The sequence below is a fragment of the Petaurus breviceps genome, unplaced genomic scaffold, assembly GCF_028583685.1.
Source record: "Petaurus breviceps papuanus isolate PSGF00001 unplaced genomic scaffold, PetGlider_PUasm1.0 38, whole genome shotgun sequence".
In the NCBI taxonomy this organism is placed as follows: Eukaryota; Metazoa; Chordata; class Mammalia; order Diprotodontia; family Petauridae; genus Petaurus; species Petaurus breviceps.
The window spans coordinates 74,953,582-74,974,657 of NW_027186304.1; the positions used below are offsets into that span (position 1 = coordinate 74,953,582).

Consider the following 21,076-nt stretch of genomic DNA (forward strand, 5'->3'; position numbering starts at 1 on the left):
TATCTATCTATCTATCTATCTATCTATCTATCTATCTATCTATCTATCTATCTATCTACATATAGATATATAAAATAAACATATGCACACACATATATGCATATATATGTAATAACCATAGAAGTATACATACAGTTAGAGTTTATATGTCTGTATGCTATGTGTCTGTATGTAATTCTCTCCACGAATGAAATAAATCTTTCGCTGGTACTGTATAAAAAATATAGAGGGAAAAACACCACTTATCTTCTGAACTACAGCTGGTAACAAATATAAGCTTCCTTCACATTACTTCCTCCATAATCTTAAGTCATCAACCAAGGGGCAAATTTCTCAAAACAGGTATCTTCATGTCTTTGGTCTTGTCTTTACCTCTAAATCTGTCAAATGGTACTAGGCAGTAAGAAACATTATTTATGGCTATAAACGTGTTTTTCTTCTAACCTTCTTCATCACTGTCTCATTTCCTGGCTTCTCTTGCTCATTCTAAGTCTTAGGAGGAGACATTCCTCAAATCTTTGTCCTTGAACTTTTTCTATTCCCTCTTTCAACAGAGGAAAGGGAGCTAGGTTGCTCAGCAGGAGTGCCGGGCCTGCAGTCAGGAAGAACTGAGTTCAAATTTGACTGCAGATACTTAATTGCTGTGTGATTCTAGGCAAGTCCCCTAATCTCTTTCTGCTTCATATTGGTCAACTGAAAGAAGGGAATTTTAATGGCACCTACCTCACAAGTTTGTTTTGAGGGTCAAATGAGATATTATCTTCAAAGAGCTTAGCAAGCCCCAAATCAGTATTTAATATGTTTATTCTCTTTGTGCTGTCTTCTCTCAACAATCTTCCCTGATCATCTCATCTACTCCCAGTGACTTAAATTCTCATCTCTAAATGAACTTGCTAAATCTATACTTCCAATTTTGACTTCTCCAGATACCTGCTAGATCTCACTACCTGTTGAGTCCCTCAAATACTTTATAATCTTTCCAACTTCATTCCCCCATGTTTCTTTTTAACTTTTCTATTTCTATTGATGATAGCATTATTCTCCAAGTTAATCTGTGCTCAAAACCTCAAATCATCAGCAATTTCTCCTTTGCACCCAATTAAATGCCAAATTCTTTTAATTCTATCTATACAATATGTATTGAATCCAACCTTTTCATTACCATTCAAATTCAGGACCTCACTAACTGTTAGTTGGCCTATTTCAATAGCTTTCTTACTGGTCTCCAAGTCTCCAGTCGTTCTCCACTCCAATCCATCTTATTTTCCCCCTTTCTTGGGTCATACCTATGATGTTTCATTGATGAAGAACTTCCCTGTGAGGAAATACTCTCTATTAATAAAGACAGGCATCTGCTCTGCAACTTAAAGTCTGAGAGTTACCTGAGGTATTGAGAGATTAAGTAAGTTGTCCATGGTCACACAGTCAATATGTACTTGAGTCAGGAACTACAACCAACTCTTCCCAACCTCAAAGCCAGTTTTCTATATAATATGACATGGTACTACTTATACCTTTTATATAGCATAGTTAAATGAATCTTCCCAAAGAAGAGTTCTGACTAGCACTGTGCTAGGTAAAAACCCTAGAATGATTCTCTACTATCTATCAAATAAAGCTTATATGTCTTAATTTTCCATTCAAAGACCTCAAAAATTTGGATATAACCCATTTTTCTAATCTTGTCTCCTATAACTCCTCTTCACATATTTTCTGGCACATAAATATTTTTCTGTCTTCATTGATTTGCTAACATTCTCTGTAGTATTCTATCCTCCAATCTACTTTCAAGTCCAGTTTAGATGCTTCTCCCTTCATGATACCCTCATGAGATTGCCATCCCCTCAAATTATTATCCTCTATTTCTCCTCTTTCAAATGGTATTAGCAAAGAGGCTTATTTAGACGTGCTACCCCACTTCCTTACCACCCCACTTGCTACCTGGTTTTCAAACCCATATTTCAACTGAAACCACTTTCACCAAAGTTAAATTAACCATTAAATTCAATGGTCTTTTCTCATCTCACTCTTGTTAACTTATCTGCAGCTTTGGGCAGAGTATTCTCTTCTCCTTTGGCCTTCCATGACGTTGTTATTTCCTGGCCCTTGCCTCCTTTGCTAGACCATCATCCATCTTCTTGGCATGGTTGTTCCCTAAAGTTTTCTTTTGAGCTCCTTTTTCTTCTCTCTCTTCCCTTGCTATCTTTTTTTTTCTTTTTCTTTTTTTCTTTTTTGGAGGGGAAGGCAGGACAGTTGGGGTTAAGTGATTTGCCCAAGGTCACACAGCTAATAAGTGTTAAGTGTCTGAGGTCGGATTTGAATTCAAGTCCTCCCAACTCCAGAGTTGGTGCTCTATTCACTGCACCACCTAGCCGCCCCATTCCCTTGCTATCTTGAATATGTCCTTAGCTTCCATAGGTTCAATCAACATTTCTATGCAGATGATTTCTATGCAAATGTACACATGCAACCCTAATGTCTTTCTTGGGAAGCTGGGTGGAATAGTGGATAAAGCACCTGACCCAGAGTCAGGAAGATCTGAGTTCAAATCCAGACTCTGACACTTAGCTGTGGGAGCCTTGCCAAATCACTTAACCCTGTTTTCCTCAGTTTCCTCATCTGCAAAATGAGCTAGAAAAGAAAATGCTAAACTACTCTAGTATCTTTATCAAGAAAACCTCAAATGGGTTCATGAAGAGTCGGACATGACTAAAATGACTGAACAGTAGACAATAATCTCTTTCTCATGAACTCCAACTATGTGCCATTACCTTGATTGCTAGATATTTCCTTCTAGAAGTTCCATAGTTTCTCAAATTCAGTGTGTTCAAAGCAGAATTTATTTTCCTCTCTTAAACTGGCCTTCTCCCATCTTCCCTATTGTTGCTGAAGGAATTCTTTTGCCATCCCCCCAGGCACCCAGGTTTGAAAACTTGAAGAAGTCATATTTGATTTTTTTCTTTCTATCCCATCTTTCTCACTCAACAATGACTTTGAATGGTTTTATACTTTTAATGGCTCTACCTCCCTAAAAATTCTAACATGTTTCACTCACAGCCATCCCCCTGGTTCAGAGTATCATCATTTCTTGCCTGGACTAACAGAATAATTGTTTCTATTCTTTCCTCACTCCAATTCATCCTTTACAGAAAAAAAAAAATTTCCAGACAGTACATTCTTGGCAACCTGGATGGCTACACATTCCCTGCTTTTACACATGCACAGAAGTAATTTCCCATGCCTGAAAGAAATGCCATCTTTATTTTTGCCTGTCTCAACCCGCATCTTCTTTCAACTTTCAAGGCTCAGTTTTGGTGCCACCTCTTCCATTATGCTTTTCATGATTTTCCCAGCTGTTAATGTTCTGTTCTCTCAACTATTCTTGTTCAACACATATTTGTATATGTGATAGATTTCTCTCCAATAGAGGACCTTGATTTGTAGGAATTACTATGTTTCTGTCTATCTCCAGTACCTAGTTTAGTGCCTTAAACAGTAGACACTTAGTAAAGGTTTACTAAATTTATCAGAATAAAATCTTTCTGATTTCTTCAGATAGAGTCACTTTAACCTCCTTAGGTACTAGTCACATATGACCTTATATTACCTTTAATTGTGTATATGTCTTATTTCCCCTACTTGATGGTAAGTTCCCTGAGGGAGGAACCTTTTTTTTTTAACACACATCTTTATGTCTCTCTATAAGACTCATATGCTGTAGGCACTTAACAAATAATATTTGTTGAATGAATGTGAAGTGTTATAAATATTATCATGTTCTGGAAATAGAAAAAAGGAGGCTCATTAAATTAATTTAATGAGGTTAAATTACTTGGTCAATGTCATTCACAGGATAGCAAAAGAATCACAACCAGTAAGTACATTATTTCATTTTCTTAGTTTTGTAAAATGGGAAACACATGACTTGGCCTCAATCCCTAAAATGACTAAAGGCTAAAAGACTACTAAATTGACTCCAACATTTCTGCTTTTGCCTTTTTGTTGTTGTTATTTAAACACTCTCAATTTTAATGACTATTTGCTCAAGTTTTATTCTAACTTGGATGGCAAAAGAGAGCAGGAACATTTTATTCTGGAATATAGTACTCAACTAGACAATTCCAGTAGGGTAGACATGGAGGACAACCATTTTCTCTTCTTTTCATATGTTGGAAATTGTTTAATGAGCAGGAGTGAATTAATAATATGGACATACCTACTGCATATAAGAAAAAAAAAACTTCCAAATGAATGGAGTTCCCCTTCCAAGTGGTATTCAAGTGGTGGTTGGATGAACACTTTTTAGGAATGCTATAGAAGGGTTTTTGATAAGGGATAGATGGACTGGGCTCAAAGTTCTTTGAGGTGTCTTTCATTTCTACTATCCACCTTTACAGCATCTAGTAAACAGGTATGCCTTTTTTTGTTTCAGAAAAGAACTGAGATGAAAACCCCATAACACTTTAAAATAAGCCTATGAAGGCTTTTCCATACCCTATGAAGGGATGGAAACATCTAATCTTTAGCAACTTAGGCTATAATTTCAAACAGCCACATATATCTCTTCAATCAACTATTTCCTTTATGATTTTAATATTTCTATTGAATTGTATTGAATTTTTTGCACATCATGAATTTCTATCAGAATTGTTTTTTTATATTTCCATAAGAATTACAAATTCTAAGCTGCACAGAAAATACAACTTTAAGAGTAAATGTACAAGCACTATGTTACGGAATAAAAAAAGGATTTTGTATACAAGTTCATCTTCTAAAATACTTTCTTTTTAAATGAAAAAAATATATATACCTTTCTTGTCAATAAAGTTTAATGCTGTTTGGAATGTATTAACACTCCACCAGATGCTCAGAATCAAACAACTTAATAGGCATAAACTTTTCTCAAATAATTGCAAAGCTCTAATTTAGCTTTTTTGCATACCTTGCATAGTTAATTACCTAGGCCTTAATGTTTACATGCAATGAGAGTATCTACAGCTATAAACTACATAATTCATAATTGATGTAAATGGGTGTTATTATGTCAATTAAGCAGCTGTGTCCTCCACCTCTCAGTAAACAGAAATGAGTGATAAACACAGTTTGGAGAGAGGTACCTTTTTCTCTTCATAACAGATAAATATAAATTACCTAGGTAGACCAAGCTGTCCAATTGTTCTCTGGTGAACAGGATGTTAAAATCAGGCTCTTTCTTTTGACCTGTTGACTGTAGCAAATGGTCAATTTCATCACGCAACACTGCAACAGCTTCTGGGTGCTGCAGAAGATAATACACTGTCCAGAATGTAGCTGGAATCGTGTTTGCCACAGAGGCCCACAGAAAGGCAAGATGATGTGCTGGGAGAAAATAAGTGAAAAGGAAGATTAATAGCGTTTATTACACTGATTAGATTTGCAGTGTGCTAATTAAAAGATGTTAGGACACAGACCCAGCCAAGGATCAGTGAATGCTAATGAGGACCAATAGGCTTCTGAAGTCTAATTTTCTGCTTAATGAGAATAGTTTAAAATGTAATGTTGGGGGGGGGGGATGAAAGGGGAAGGGAAAGGAAAGGGTAAAGGGAGTAAATGCAGCTCAGTTATAATCTTTCTCATTATCACCGTTAAGTATCTTGTTTTACCACCTCAGCAAAAAAAAAAAAAATCAATTATCATAGACGGTTGTTTCAGAGTGAAACATTTTATCATTAGCCAATTAGAAAGAGCATAAAAAATTTCAAGGTCGCCATTTTGTCTTTTAATTTCAAAGGTCTATAGTAAATTATTTTATTTTGACAAGTAATCACTCACAAGTTTCTTACCTCCTTTTTCATGCTCTTGGAGCTCTGTACATTTCTCAAGAATAATTCTTCTAGTTCTAACAATTTCTGATGTTTCTTGCATTTTGGAGATGCGCTCTGATGAACAATTTTGTATCAACTTTTTTCGAATATTCTTGGCAGATCTTAGTGATAATGTAGAAAAAGGTGACAAAAAGCTCAAGAATTCATCATCAAACTTAACAAAATCTTCTCTTAATTCATGTATAAATTTACTTGAATTTGTGCTAGGATCCTTCCCATAAAAGGTTAAATATGTGGCTTCAAATATTATTGATGTACAAAACTTGCACAATTGATTTGTTTCCCAATTTTTGGCTTGTGAAAGTTGCTCCTTGACGATGTGCTGAAGATTCTGCATTAGAATGTTACAAGACAAGCTTAAACTTTTGCTTTGTAGAAATTTATAGGTGTCTTTCATTCTACTCATCATTTCTGGGAATCCAGTTGGGACCAAGAAAACTTTGCCTAATATTTCATCTCTAAACTTGTCAAAAGCAAATTGTTTGTGGTTTTTTATCACCAATGCATACTGGAATGGATTCAGTATAAAGGTAAAGTACTTTCCTAAAAGAAAGAGATAAATAATTTCATGAAAATACCTGAAGGTAGTAACAGTTATATTAAAGGAAACTTGAAATTTTAGCTTAATTTTTATTGGCACTAGAAAGCATTCAGTATCATAAAAATGAAAACATGCATTTCTTAAAAATAAAATTCAAAGTTTTCTTTAAAAATAAAAGATAACAAACATCAACTAAAAATATCCTATGACTAAATAGAAATAGTAAGAATGGTTTAGTATAACAATTTGATCATGACTCAAAAAAATTTGGTATGTGGAATAATGCTGTCCATTTTTTTCTTCTATGACTAGTCCTTCCCCCTTAAACTTCTTTTTGTTTCTTTTATTTAATTTGCTGAGAAAACAATACAATGAAGTGTAAAAAGTGATCTGATAGGTCTCAGACTCCAGAACACCTTGATTCAAATTCTGCCTCTGACATACACTGACTGTGTAATCCTGAGTAAATAGCCCAATTTCCAAATGTCCCAGGCAATTCCCTTAACTGCAGAATGGCTTCAGATTTGTACTATTAAAAGTAACTCTTTGTTCTAGTGAAATCATAGTCCTGGTTAAAAACAAAACAAACATTTTACCAATAACAGTTTGAATTTCTATAGCATGTTGAGGTTTACAAAGCACTTTACAAATATTATTTCATTTTATCCTCACAACAACCCGAGTGGGTAGGTGCCATTTATCATCATTTTAGTGTTGTGGAAACTGAGACAAAGAAAGGTTAAATGACTTGCCCAGGGTCACACACAGCTTCTAAGTGTCTGAGACCAGGTTTGAACTCATGTCTCCATTGACTATTCTGTTGAACAACTGACTAAGATGAGGACACATAGTTAAAATATTTAACCTTAGCTGAGACAACTATTTTGAAAAATAAAAGTTTTTTTTAAAGTAACGAATACTCTATTTTCCCCTTCTGTGCCAATGATAGGATTCTGACAATAGTCCAGATAAACGAACCATAGTAAGTTGAAAAAGATTTAAGATATGTACTATAAGCTCTTCATTTTAGTATTGAGGAAACTCGGGGCTTTAATTGAGGTTAGGGGAGCTGTCTAAGGTCACATATCCAGTAAGAACTAGAACATAGGTTTCTTAATTCCCAGTGTGATGTCCTTTCCATGGAGGTACATTGCTTCTTCATGCCAAATGACTTCTGAAGGTACTTTCTGGTAATAAATAACTATTAATGAATAGATATTATTCAATAATGGGATTTATTCAGACATTTTCTTATACAGGGAAATATTACCCCATCCAATAAAAAGCTGAGTGCTGGTGTAGGGATTCTTTATTTAAACCATTATTATTAATTTTTTAACATTTCTTTTTAAATTGAATTCCAAATTCTCTCCCACCCCCTCAATCTACTCTCCACACTGTGAAGATAAGCAAATTGATATGCATTATACATTTGAAATAATGCAAAACATCATTTTAGAGGGTGGAGCCAAGATGGTGGAGTTAAAAACAGGAACTTGCATAAGCTCCAGCACCAACCACCTCCTACCTGTAAAATATGACTCTTAACAAATTATAGAGCTACAGAACCCACAGAGTGACAGAGAGGAACAAATCTCCAACTGAAGGCAGCCTGGAAGGCTGACTGGAAGGGTCTATTGCACTGGACTGGGGGCTGAGCAGTCCCAACAGCCCAGACCTGGGGTGGTTCCAACCAGTGGCACAGACCAGCCACAGCAGACTTCAGGAGAGTGAATCGCCAGCAACTGTAGCAGATTCCAGACATCTCAACCCATAAATGCTACATAGAAAGTAAAAAGGTCAATAGGAAACTCTGTTGGAACTAGAAGACAGAAGAGCATGGTCTGGCCCCTGCCCCTGGGGGGACAGGTGGGGGCGGGGTGGATGCAGCTCCTACCAAATGGCTGCCGCTGGAGCTCCTGGCCTGCAGATGAGAGAGGGACCAAGCAACCATTCAGAGTGTAATTGCTCTTGCTTTGTCCTGCTTGTATCTGGGTCACAGTCTTGGGTGGTGATCCTGGGTGAGAAACACCAGTGTTCCAGAACTCGTGGTGGCTATAGAGAGGGCACCCTCCTCAGAGTTCTGACATTTGTGAAAACCCCTGCAATTTGGGACACAGCTCTCTCCACTCTGGAAGCAGAGTTCTACCATGGCAAAGAGCTCAAAAGTCTAGTAATTGGTTGGCAAGATAAGCAAGCAGAGGAAGCACAACTGGACCAAAGAATTCTTTTTGGGGGGACAAAAAGGATCAAAACATGGAACCAGAGGAAGACAGCAGAGTTAAAAATCCTGCATCAAAAGTTTCCAAGAAAAAATATGAATTGGTTACAGGCTATGGAGGAGCTCAAGAAGGATTGTGAAAATCAAATAAGAGAAGTGGAGGAAAAATTGGGAAAAGAAAATAGAATAATGCAAGAAAATAATGAAAAGTGAGTCAACAGCCTGCTAAAGGAGACCCAAAAAATACTGAAGAAAATAACACCTTAAAAAATAGACTAGGAGCAGCTAGGGGGTGCAGTGAATAGAGCACCAACCTTGGAGTCAGGAGGATCTGAGTTCAAAACCAGCCTCAGACACTTAACACTTACTTGCTCTGTGACCTTGGGCAAGTCACTTAACCACTATTGCCCTGCCCTCCCCCTCCAAAAAGCAAAAACAACCAAAAATAGACTAATAAATGTCAAAAGAGGACCAAAAAGCCAATGAGAAGAATGCCTTAATAAGCTAACTTGGCCAGATGGAAAAGGAATTTCAAAAACTCACCGAAGAGAATAATTCCTTCAAAATTAGATTGCAGCAAATGGAAGCTAATGACTTTATAAGAAATCAAGGCAAAGTGACATTTCTCATTGGAAAAACCACTGACCTGGAAAATAGATCCAGGAGAGATAATTTAAAAATCATTAGACTACCTGAAAGTCATGATAAAAAAAAAGACCCTAGAAATCATCCTTCAAGAAATTCTCAAGAAAAAATGTCCTGATATTCTAGAACCAGAGGGAAAAATAGACATTGAAAGAATTCACCTATCATCTCTTGAAAAAGATTCAAAAAGAAAACTCATAGGGATATCATAGCTAAATTCCAGAATTCTCAGGTCAAGGAGAAAATATTATAAGCTCTCAGGAAGAAACAATTTGAGTATTGTGGAAATACAATAAGTATAACACAAGATCTAGCTGCTTCTACAATAAGGGATTGAAGGCCTTGGAATATCATATTCCAAAGGTCAAAGGAACTAGGATTAAAACCAAGAATCACCTACTCATCAAAACTGAGTATAATGCTTCAGGGGAAAATATGGTCATTCAATGAAACAGGACTTTCAAGTATTCTTGATGAAAAAACCAGAGTTGAACAGAAAATTTGACTTTCAAATACAAGAAGCAAGAGAAGCATGAGAAGGTAAACATGAAAAAGAAATCATAAGGAACTTATTAAAGTTGAACTATTTACATTCTTACATGGAAAAACAATCATTGTAACTCATGAGACTTTTCTCAGTATGAGGATAGTTGAAAAGAATATATATATATATATATATATATATATATATGTGTGTGTGTGTGTGTGTATAGGAGGGCATATGTATGTGTGTTTAAATACATATGTGAGTGTGTGTATATGTGTGTACATGTATACATAGACAGAGGGTACAGGATCAGTTGAATAGGAAGGGATGATATCTAAAAATAAAATTAATAGGTGAGAGAGGAATATAAGAGGAAAAGTGGAGGAGATAGAATAGGGTAAATTATCTCATATAAAAGAGGCAAGAGAAAACTGTTACAATGGAGGGGAAGAGCAAGAAGGTGAAAGGGTCAACCTTACACATATTGAATTTGGCTTAAGGAAGGAATATTAAACACACTCATTTGGGTATCATACCCTACAGGAAAGTGGAGGGGGAAGGGGATAAGAGGAATGGTGATAGAAGGGAGGGCAGATTGGGGTAGAGGGTAGTTAGAAGCAAACACTTTTGAAAACTTTTTTGAAAAGGTCAAAGGAGAAAATAGAATAAGTGGGGGACAGGATAGGATGGAGGGAAATATTATTAGTCTTTCACAATATAGCTACTATGCAAACATTTTGCATAGCTACACATGTACAACTTATATTGAATTGCTTGCCTTTCCAGTGGGGGTGGGTGAGGAGGGAAGAAGGCAACAAATCTGGAAATCAAAATTTTAAAAACAAATGTTAATAGAAACTGTTTTTATATGCAACTGGAAAATAGGATAAAGAGGCACTAGGGCATAGAAACCTATCTTGCCCTACTAGAAAGTTAGGTGGGGGACTGTGGAAGGACATAAGGGAGAGCAGATTGGAGGAAGTGGTATTCAGTAGGCTCACTGTCTTGGGATGGAGGTAGAGGAAAGATGGGGAGAAAATTTGTAAGTCAAAATCTTGTGGAAATGGATGTTGAAAACTAAAGTAAATAAATGAAAGATTAAAAAAAAAACTATATTTCCTTACTAGCTATATTTTAAGAAAAAGAGAGAAAGAGAGGAAGAAAGAAAGAGAAAGAAAGTAGGGAAGAAAGAAAGAGAAAGAAACAAACAAGGAAGGAAGAAAAGAAAGAAAGAAGAAAAAAGGAAAGAAACAAAGAAAGAAGATAAAAGAGATAGCAATTAAATTATACTTCATTTACACTCAGTTCATCAATTCCCTCCCTGAAGGTGAATACCATTTATAAAAAAAAAAAATCACAAGTCTATTGAGATTATCTTGGATTACTGCAGAACAGACAAGTCTTAAATTGATCCTCATTGCAACATTGCTGTTATTGTGCACAATGATCTCCCAGTGCTTCTTACTTCATTTTAGATTTGTTTTGTTTTGTTTTTTTTATTTTTGGAGGGGGTAAGGTAGGGCAATTGGGGTTAAGAGACTTGCCCAAGGTCACATGGCTGGTTTTGTGTTAAGTGTCTGAGGCTGGATTTGAACTCAGGTCCTCCTGACTACAGGGCCAGAGCTCTATTCACTGTGCCACCTGGCCACCCCTTCTTACTACATATTACATCATTTTATATGAATTTTGCTACGTTTTTTTTTTCTTGAAGCTATGCCCCCTCATCATTTCTTATAATACAATAGTACTTCATCACCATCATATGCTACAACTTGTTAATCCATTCCCCAATTTATGAGCATCTCCTAAATTTCTAATTCTTTGCCACAACAAAATAGAGTGGTTATAAATATTTATGTACATATAGATCCTTTCCCTTTCCCTTTGATATCTTTGAGGTACAGACCTAGTAATGGTATTTCTAGACCAAAGTGTATAGATAGTTTGATAGCGAGAATGGTGGGATCAGTTCTCAACTCCACCAACAATTTGTTAGTGTGCCTCTTTTCCCTCATCCCTTCTAGCAATGTCATTTCTGATTGATTACCCTTAGGCATGACCCCAGCTATTTTGCTCTATGGAACAGAGTATTACAAGATGTATGGTCCTTCAATGTAGTAGTTGCTAAGTCTTACATAATCTTTATTTTAGCTCCATGACATTTAAATTAATTTTTTTCTCATTGTTTCCAACATTTTATCCTTAACCTGGGAGCTTTGAAACTTGGCTATGAAATTCCTGTATGCTTTTATCCTGGGATCTCTTTCAGGTGACGATTGGTGGATTTTTTTTCCTATTTCTGCTTTGCCTTCTTGTTCTAGAAATTCAGGGCAATTTTCTTTGATAATTTCTTTTAATATTGTATCAAGATTCTATTTTTAATTGAAAATTTCAGGTAGTTCAACTATTCTTACAATATTTCTTCTTGATCTGTTCTCCAGATCAGTTGTTTTTCTGATGAGATGTTTTACTTTCTCTTCTATCTTTTTCATCCTTTTGATTTTATGATTTCTTGCTACTTAGAATGTCATTAGCTTCCCTTTGTTCAATTCTATTTTTCAAGGAATTATTTTCTTCCTTAAGTTTTTGATTCTCTGTTTTGAGTTGCTTGATTTTCTTTTCATAACTTTCTTGGATTGCTCTTATTTTTTTCTGATTTTTTCCTCAATTTCTCTTATTTGATTTTTAAAGTCTTTCTTAAGTTCTTGTAAGAACTCTTTTTGTGTTTGGGACCACTTGATGTTTCTTATGGAAAAAGGAGGGCTTTTTTAGTTCCATTATCTTCCTCTGAAAATGAACCTAGATCTTCTCTATCCCTGTAGTAATTATTTATTGTTTGGTTTTTTCTCCTTTGCTTGCTCATTTTAATTTTTTTTTATTTTTAGCAGCTATAATTATAATCAAGTTCTAGTCCTGAGTGGTGGGGAATGATACCCCAAGTCTCAGGTCCTTCTTACTGTTATTTTCTGAAATCTATCCTGGGTATAAGCCTTGGGTTTTCTTCTGCAGTCTTCAGCCATTAGGGTCCCTGGCCACACTGTCCCACAAATGATCTTGCTCCCTGTCATACTTCCAGTGGCTGCAGACAACAGCTGCCCTCTCTGTGCTAGAAATGAAACAAGGGACTTTGATCTCTTGCAAGTTCCTACAGCCAATAGGGTCTCTGCCTCTCAGTACTACATTCACCAGGTGCTTGCTAGCTCCTTCTCCCCTGCAGCCACAACCCAGGATAGTCAGGTCAGCACAACAGTGCTTGGAAAGCTTTGACAATGGAATGTCCTTCAATCTTCTCCAACTCAGTCATTAGACACCCCCCCCCCCCAACATTATTTGCAAAATGAAAGTTTCAGAGGTTAAAGTAGCCACTCACTCAACCCAGATGCCCCTAGGGCTTGTTGTTTGTTGATTCTGTCCAGGTTGTCTAGAGGTATTTGCACTTCACTCTGGCTGAATCTACCCACCACAGGGTCAGGTCTTTCCTGGGGTCTTCTCAAATTTTCCTAGGAGGCCAACTGCTTTGCCCCATGTTTATTTTTGCTGCTCTGAGACAATGCTTCATCTTTTTTTGAGGAGGAAATTTGCAGAACTGACAGTTTTCTGACCTACTCTTTCATCTTCCCAGAATCCTCTCCTACCCTATGGTACCTTTGAAACAAAATATAGTTTCCCCAGTTATCTCTTTGAATTAGGTCTACTTTTGCTTTAATTTGTCTGGGATCATGATTGCTATGCCCTATGTTTTTTACTTAAGTTGAAGGACAATAGATTCTTCTCCAGATCCTTATTTTAACTCTAGGCCTACTCTTGTGTTTCAAGTGTGTCTCTCCTAAGCAATGCATTTTTGGTTTCTGATTTCTAATTCATTCTGCTATCTACTTGCCATCATATCAGCCATCCTGATCTATATCTTGCCACTGGACCCAGATGGCTCTGGAGGAGAAAGTGAGGCTGGTGACTTTGCACAACCTATAAATTCAATTCACTTGCAAGTCATGTCATCACTTTCCTGACACCACAGTCCATTTTAAGAATAAAGGGCAGAGTCTGGGAGCAGCAGTCTCACATCTAACTCAGAACTTTTGCAGCCTGACCAGAAACCTTGGTTTGAACTCAGATACACCTCCAAATGGCATCTACTGTTATGGATCAGCTGATTTTGAATGTGCTGAAGGAAGATCAAGTTCCCCAGAACGAGAATCACTGTTGTTGGGGGTGGTGTAGTTGGCATGGCATGTACAATCAGTATCTTAACAAAGTATTTGACTAATGAAATTGTCCTAGTTGATGTAATAGGAGACAAACTAAAGGGAGAGATGATGGATCTCCAACATGGCAGCTTTTTCCTCAAAATGCCAAAGATTGTTTCTGGCAAAGACCACAGTGTGACTGCAAACCCCAAACTGGTCATTGTTACAGCTGGGGCAGGGAGGGAGAAAGTTTTCTTAATTTGGTATAGCATAATGTGAATATCTTAAAATTCATCATTCCCAAGATTGTTAAATACAGCCCTAATTGCAAGCTGCTTATTGTTTCCAATCCAGTGGATATTTTGAATTATGTGACCTGGAAGCAAAGTGGCTTTCCTAAAAACCATGTTATTAGAAATGGTTATAATCTGGATTCTGCCTGTTTCTGCTACCTAATGGGAGAGAGACTTGGTGTCCATTCTTCAAGTTGTCATGAATGGGTCCTTGGGGAACACGGAGACTCCAGTGTTCCTGTATGGAGTGGTGTGAATGTTGCCAGTGTGTTTCTGAAAAATCTTCATCTTCCTTTGGGAACTGATGCTGATTCAGAGAATTGGAAGGATGTTCATAAACAGGTGGTTGAAAGTGTATATGAGGTGATAAAGCTGAAGGGTTACACTTCCTGGGCTTTGTCTGTAGCAGATCTGGCAGAAAGCATTATGAAGAATCTTAGGAGAGTGCATCCAATTTCCACCATGATTAAGGGCCTATATGGCATTAATGAAGATGTCTTCCTTAGTGTCCTATGTATCTTGGGGCAGAATGGTTTTTCAGATACAGTGAAGGTAAACCTGAATGTGGAGGACAGTCGTTTACAGAAGAGCACAGATACTCTGTGGGGAATCCAGAAGGAGAAGCAATTTTAAAACCTTTTAATGTGCTGCCATCAAGAGAATGTGACAGTGGTTAAAGGGTTATTTATGTATGATGTGCTTTTGAAATAGGTCAAATTCTTCCTCTGATTAGTGATTGAACATTAGAAATGTAAAACCTATGAATATGCTCGTCTCTTCCTAAAGTTAGAAATGGGGAACAGTACAGTGTAACTAGTATTTGTTAAACCCTGTTGTTGTTTGCATATGAAACTGGATATGACTGGTATAGTCTCACTAGTTGATGTCAAGCAGAGTCAGCACCCCACAGGCATATAAACTACCTGCCTTGTATGTAAATGCTACAGGCTCCTGTAAGTCTGGAAGACAATACTACTGGATACAAAACACCTTACAGTAGTCATTCTTTTTTTTTTTATGAGCAATCAGGGTTAAGTAACTCGCTCAAGGTTACATGGCCAGTTATTTCTGGGTGTGGGGGTAAGTATCTGAGACCGGATTTGAACCCCAGGTCATCCTGAAACTGGAGCCAGTGATCTTACTCGCTGAGCCACCTGGCCGCCCCTAGTAGTAATTCTTTATTAATGCATTGATTACCTTTGTGCTCCCCTCCATTAGGGCTCTACAGCATGGCCCCATGTATCACCTTTCCAGAAGACCTGATTTTGTCTACATATGTATATATATACACACATAAATACATATATGTAATATATACACACATAAATACATATATGTAATATATACACATAAATATATATGTAATATATACACACATAAATATATATATGTATATATGTAATATATACATAAATACATATATATGTAATATATACATAAATACATATATGTATATATGTAATATATACATAAATACATATATGTACATATATCTCAATAGTTATAAATTTCCATATTATAAGATCTGTATATATACAACAATGCAACCAATTCCTCAAGTGTCATACTAACCTTAAATACTAAATGAACAAAAAACAACTGATTAAAAAAAAGATGAAGTGCAAACAACAACAGCTATCTACTTCCATTTGATGGGAGAGCTCATTCCATTCACATTCACAGTTATGATTACTGTGTATTTCACCCCATCCTATTCTTTACTGTTTGTCCTTCTATCTTTTTATCCTGTCCTTTCTCAAAAGTCTGTTTTGCTTTTGAACACTGCCTTCCTTGATATGCCCTCCCTTATGTCACCCCTCCCCTGTATCTTTTATCCCTTTCCCCTCCAATTTCCCTCTTGGGTAAGATAGATTTCTGTATGAGACTGAGTGTTAAACATATTCTTCCCTCTTTGAACCAATTCCAATGAGAATGAGATTCAAGTACTAGTCACGAGCCCCCTTGATTTCCCCTCTACTATAAAAGCTCTTCCTTGCATGCTTCTTTCATGTGAGAAAAATTTCTCCATTCAACTTCTCCCTCCCCCCTTCTCTCAGTGCATCCCTCTTTCTCATTATTTCTTTTTTTAGATCATCACAACATAATCAACTCACACACCTGCCCTCTGTCTATGTAGACTCATTCTAACTGCCTCAATAATGATAAAGTTCTTAGCAGTTGCATGTATCATTTTTGACATGGGAATATAGTTTAATTTTATCAAGTCCTTTATGATTACTCTTTCATGTTTACCATAATATGCTTCTCTTGAGTCTTCTGCTTTAATGTCAGATTTTCTACTTAGCTCTGATGTTTTCATTAGGAATGTTTGGAAATCCTCTATTTCATTAAATATCCATTATTCCCCCAACCTATATTGTACTCAACTTTTCTGGGTAGATTATTATTGATTATCATCATAGCACCTTTGCCTTCTGTAATATTTTATTTCAAGCCCTCTGTTCCTGAAAGCTGCTAAACCTTGTTTGATCTTGACTATGATGTCATGGTATTTGAATGGTTTCTTCTGGGCGCCTGAAATATTTTCTTTTTGACCTGGGAGTTCTGGAACTTGGCTATAATATTCCTGGGAGTTTTCATTGTGGGATCTATTTTACGAGTGGTAGACGATTTTGGCATCTATTTTACCCTCTGTATCTAAGATGTTGGGGCAGTTTTCCTTGATAATTTCTTAACATATGAGGTTTAGCCTCTTTTTTCTTATCATGACTTTCAGGTAGTCCAATAGTTCTTATATTAACTTTCCTTAATCCTATGAGGTAATTGATATTTTCTTCTATCTCCCCTTCTTTTGACTTTGATTGTTTCTTGACATCTTATGAAGTCATTAGCTTTCACTTGTCCAATTTTAAGTTTAAGGAATTATTATCTTCAATTTTTTTGTATATCCTTTTCCACTTGTTTTATTCTGCTTTTTAAGGAGTTTAAGTTTAAGGTGGCTGCAGTCACCTCCAGGGTCCACCACTGGTGCTATTGATGAGTGTGCTCCATGCTGGCACCCACCTAGTATTGCTGACCTCCTTAGTTGTTTTAGACTGGAAGAATATTTAGCTTTGACCATTTGTTGCCTTTGCCACTAAACATTTTTATTTAAGGATTTATTTTCAAGTTGTCCAGAGGGGAATGTTGAGAGAGTTCTGCTGGATTACTGCCTCTAATCTGCTAAAATGTTGGCTCCTCAGTGAAGAGAACATATAATAGGTCTGGCCCTGAAAAAAAGGGGCCAATGTGTACTTGTTACAAATGAAATTCAAACAACAGATAATATATGAATGAAGTTCAACACACACTTCTTGGAGATTATTTCCTTTTTAAAAATTGGTTAGTCCACAATGAGCAGTCAGTTCTGTATATAATCAGTTCAAATTAGATGAGTTCCTTCTCAGTGGAAATAAGCAAGGCTAGTTGATGACCTGACAGCAATGTTTTAGGGAGAATACTGATAACAATAGAGAGTGATTAGATAGATACATAATGTGACTTTTAAAATTCCTTTTAACTCCAAAATCCTATTCTTCTAGCTAATCAGTTTCTGAATTACTCTGTAACTTACATATCCTTCCCCTTCTATATCCTCATCATTTTTTGGAGGAAAAAGACCCAAGAACAAGTTAATTTTAAAAATCTACTCATTTTTTAAAAACAATCATATAAATTAATACAAATATATATTTTATAACCACTTAATAATGAATTGTTTTCAAAATATGTATTCATTTGAATCTTATACTTTCTAAACTTATATTTTTAAGGAGTTGTATGAAGCTTAGAGCTGCTAATTGTCCACAGACGCGTAGCTAGAATGAGCCAGAGGCAGAATTTAAACACAAAACCTTCAAATCTAGCAATCATATATTTTATATGAATTTGAATAGTCTGCTACCCACTCCTTGCCTTCTCCCCCAAAAGTTTGTTGTATAAAACTCTTGAGACTGAGTTCTAAGGCTCCTAGACATTTTTTTTCCTCAATTCTATTTAAAATGAATTTTAGCATTACACAATTTTGTCTTGCCCACCATCTTTCTTACTGAGGTTTCATCAATTTCCCCTTAGAGATGAAGGGTTTTCATTGGCTTCTTTTTGCAAGTAGATTTTAGAGTGTTAATAACCCTGAAGATGTTAGCTGGCTTTCCAACTTTGAATCTGCAGTATAAACAATTTAAGTTATGTTTTAAAAAAATTAATATTAATTTAAACCATCTGTCCACCATCTGCTAATCTGAGATGCAAAATCAAAGTTTCTTTGTGATCTTTAATCAGACAGTTAGCAAAACACATATACATTCATATAATGAATTTAAATTTCTTCTAGCAAGGAAAAAAAGCTAAAAAGTTATATTGAACAGGAATAAGTGTACTGTTAATGTATTATAAATTGCTACTAGAAAGAGATTTTCATGTAGATCAGGAAAGTGTCAAATATCAGAATTCCCAATGTTGATCTCACAGACAATATAAAATAGATCTTGCCCTGCTCTGAATATAGAAATGAGCTATCAGTGAGGGAGAAATTACAGATTATAGATTTAAACAATCCCAGAGTTTGTATATGACAAGCATTAACTACCAAGATAAGAAAAATATGTTCCAAAATTTAAAAAATAATTAAACTTCTAAGTCACCAAAGTATTAATCATGTCCATGATTAACAAAGAAAGAAGTAGGCCTTTTAAAAGTGGGAAAGATGTGGTGAATTATTTTCTTCCTAGTCAATATTTTCATCGTTTTGTATTACCAAGTTTCTGGGGACAAGCTTTGTTGTATTATAACTATTTTGTTACACCTTGATTGTTTCTTTTTCTGAAAGATTATTCATTCAGTGATAGGATGCTGGGAAGATGGCAAAATAAAGTAGGAAATTAACTGGCTATCCCAAATTCTCCACAAATAATTTAAAATTATATCTCAAAGTGAACTTTAGAGAGGCAAAAAATTAAAAGTCAGGGTAAAACAATTGCCCAACTCAAGACAACTTGGGAGGATATTAGGAAAGAACTGTCCTCCTTGGATTGCTAGATTTGAAGGTTCTGGATTGACTGAAGGGCAGATACCTCTAGGCAGATACATCTGAGTCAACAAAAAAGTATTGGGGGCGGAGCCAAGATCGAGGAGTAGAAGCACGACTTTCCCACAGCTCCAGCTTCCACCTTTCCCAATCCTTGTAAAAAGGGGACTCTAAACAAACTTTGGAGCTGCAGAACCCACAAAATGACACAGAGAAGCTAACCTCCTGCTGAAGACAGGGCCTGACTAGCCACAGCCAGAGGGACTCTAGAACAGCAGCAGCGGTGGCAGTTTCCAGATTTATCAACACATAGATGTGAAGGACAAGGTGAGAGGCCAGTGCAGTCTGGACTTTGGGACCAGTAAGTGGGATTGCGTGGCTTTTACCCCCGGGGTGAGAAGCCACTGAGCCCCCGGCACAGCCAGCCAGTGCCACGTAGCAACTTCAGCTCCTGGCCTGCAGAGTGTAGGGGGACCAAGCACCAGTCTGAGTTGTAATCGCTGTTGCTTTAACCTGCTTAGATCTGGATTGCAGTCTAGGGTGGAGGTCCTGGGGTGTGTGTCCAGCTTGCCAGAGCATGTGAGACCTCAGAGAGGACACCCATCTAATACCTCCGGCAGCTGAGAAAACCCCAGCGTTTGGGCAAAAGCTCCCCTGTCTGGTGGCAGAGTCCTACTGTGGCAAAAAGCCCAAAAGTCAAGTAATTGAGTGGCAAAATGAGCAGGCAAAAGAAACAAAGGAGACAGAAGATTCCAACATTACACTCCTATTTTGGGGACAAGAAGGAGCAAGGCATGGAACAGGAAGAAAACAGTGAAGTCAGAACTTCAACAAAAAAGTATTAGGGGTAGCTATGTGTAAGGGTTATGGGATTTAAAGATCTTCCATGCCCCATTGAACTTGCTGATGTAGCAGGAAGGGGTGGAGCTAGAGGAAGCAGAAGCCAAGCTAGAGTTCCTGAGGTGACTGGCAGCGGCAGCAGCAACAGAGGTAGCTGCTGAGGTGGAGGCAGAGCACAAACCCCCTGTTTTTGAACCAGCCAGAATTTCTACTAAGGACTCCTGCTAAGGACTGCCAGGGACTGGATCTGTGGGGGGCCAGAACCACTGTGAGCACGCTTCCTGGAAGCTGAGCAGTTGCTGTGAGTGGGGAGAAGAGGACCTTTGCCTGTGGTAGCCTGTTCTGTTTTAAAGGCTTGAGAATTTGGGTGTTTACTACATTAACTATGTGTGCCAACTTCATAACTACTCTGATGGCTTTGACTTTCTGGTTTTGGGACTCAGTTGTTTGGTATTTTAATAAATGTTATAGCTTTATCCCCCATATAGAGAACCTGGTATAGTATGTGATTAACAACCACATCAGCATATTTATAATTGCCATAGGCATTGTGAATATTACATTGTTGATACACTATGTCTGGTGGCAGCATAAGCTTCAGAAACTTTTACCCCCCTGAACAATGTGTACTTGGGAGGGCAGGTGACTGATCAGGGAAAGATTTCAGGGTCCTTCGCTGGCAATGAACATGTGGTCCAGGTTCTCTGAGCAGACAAGGTCCCAGGCTGTGGCTGGAGGCAAGAAGAAACAGATGAGTGTGGACTCAGAGAGGCAGGGATCCTGATGGCTATAGTCACACAAAGGAGAATGGAGTCCCTGGTTTTGGTTCCAGGCCAGAAGGGTGAGCTGAAGCTTGCACCTGCTGAAAAGACTACAGGGATTAAGAGTATTTGCAGTGACAAAATTGTTGAGGGCCCTGCTACAACTCAGGAGTGGAAAAAAGTATTTGAGGTATTACATCAGGTCCCCAGA

The 21,076-nt window shown here is 37.1% G+C and overlaps 1 protein-coding gene across 1 annotated transcript in view; it reads right to left on the minus strand.

Annotated features, from left to right (window-relative positions):
* CYP7B1 (cytochrome P450 family 7 subfamily B member 1) overlaps positions 1–21,076 on the minus strand; it is a 303,001-nt gene that overhangs the window by 25,301 nt on the left and 256,624 nt on the right. The window contains exons 3-4 of the mRNA XM_069100023.1: positions 5,823–6,407; positions 5,152–5,358 (exon numbers count right to left, since the gene is read on the minus strand). Of these exons, the coding sequence (XP_068956124.1) occupies positions 5,152–5,358; positions 5,823–6,407 (792 nt within the window). The remainder of the gene's footprint in view (positions 1–5,151; positions 5,359–5,822; positions 6,408–21,076) is intronic.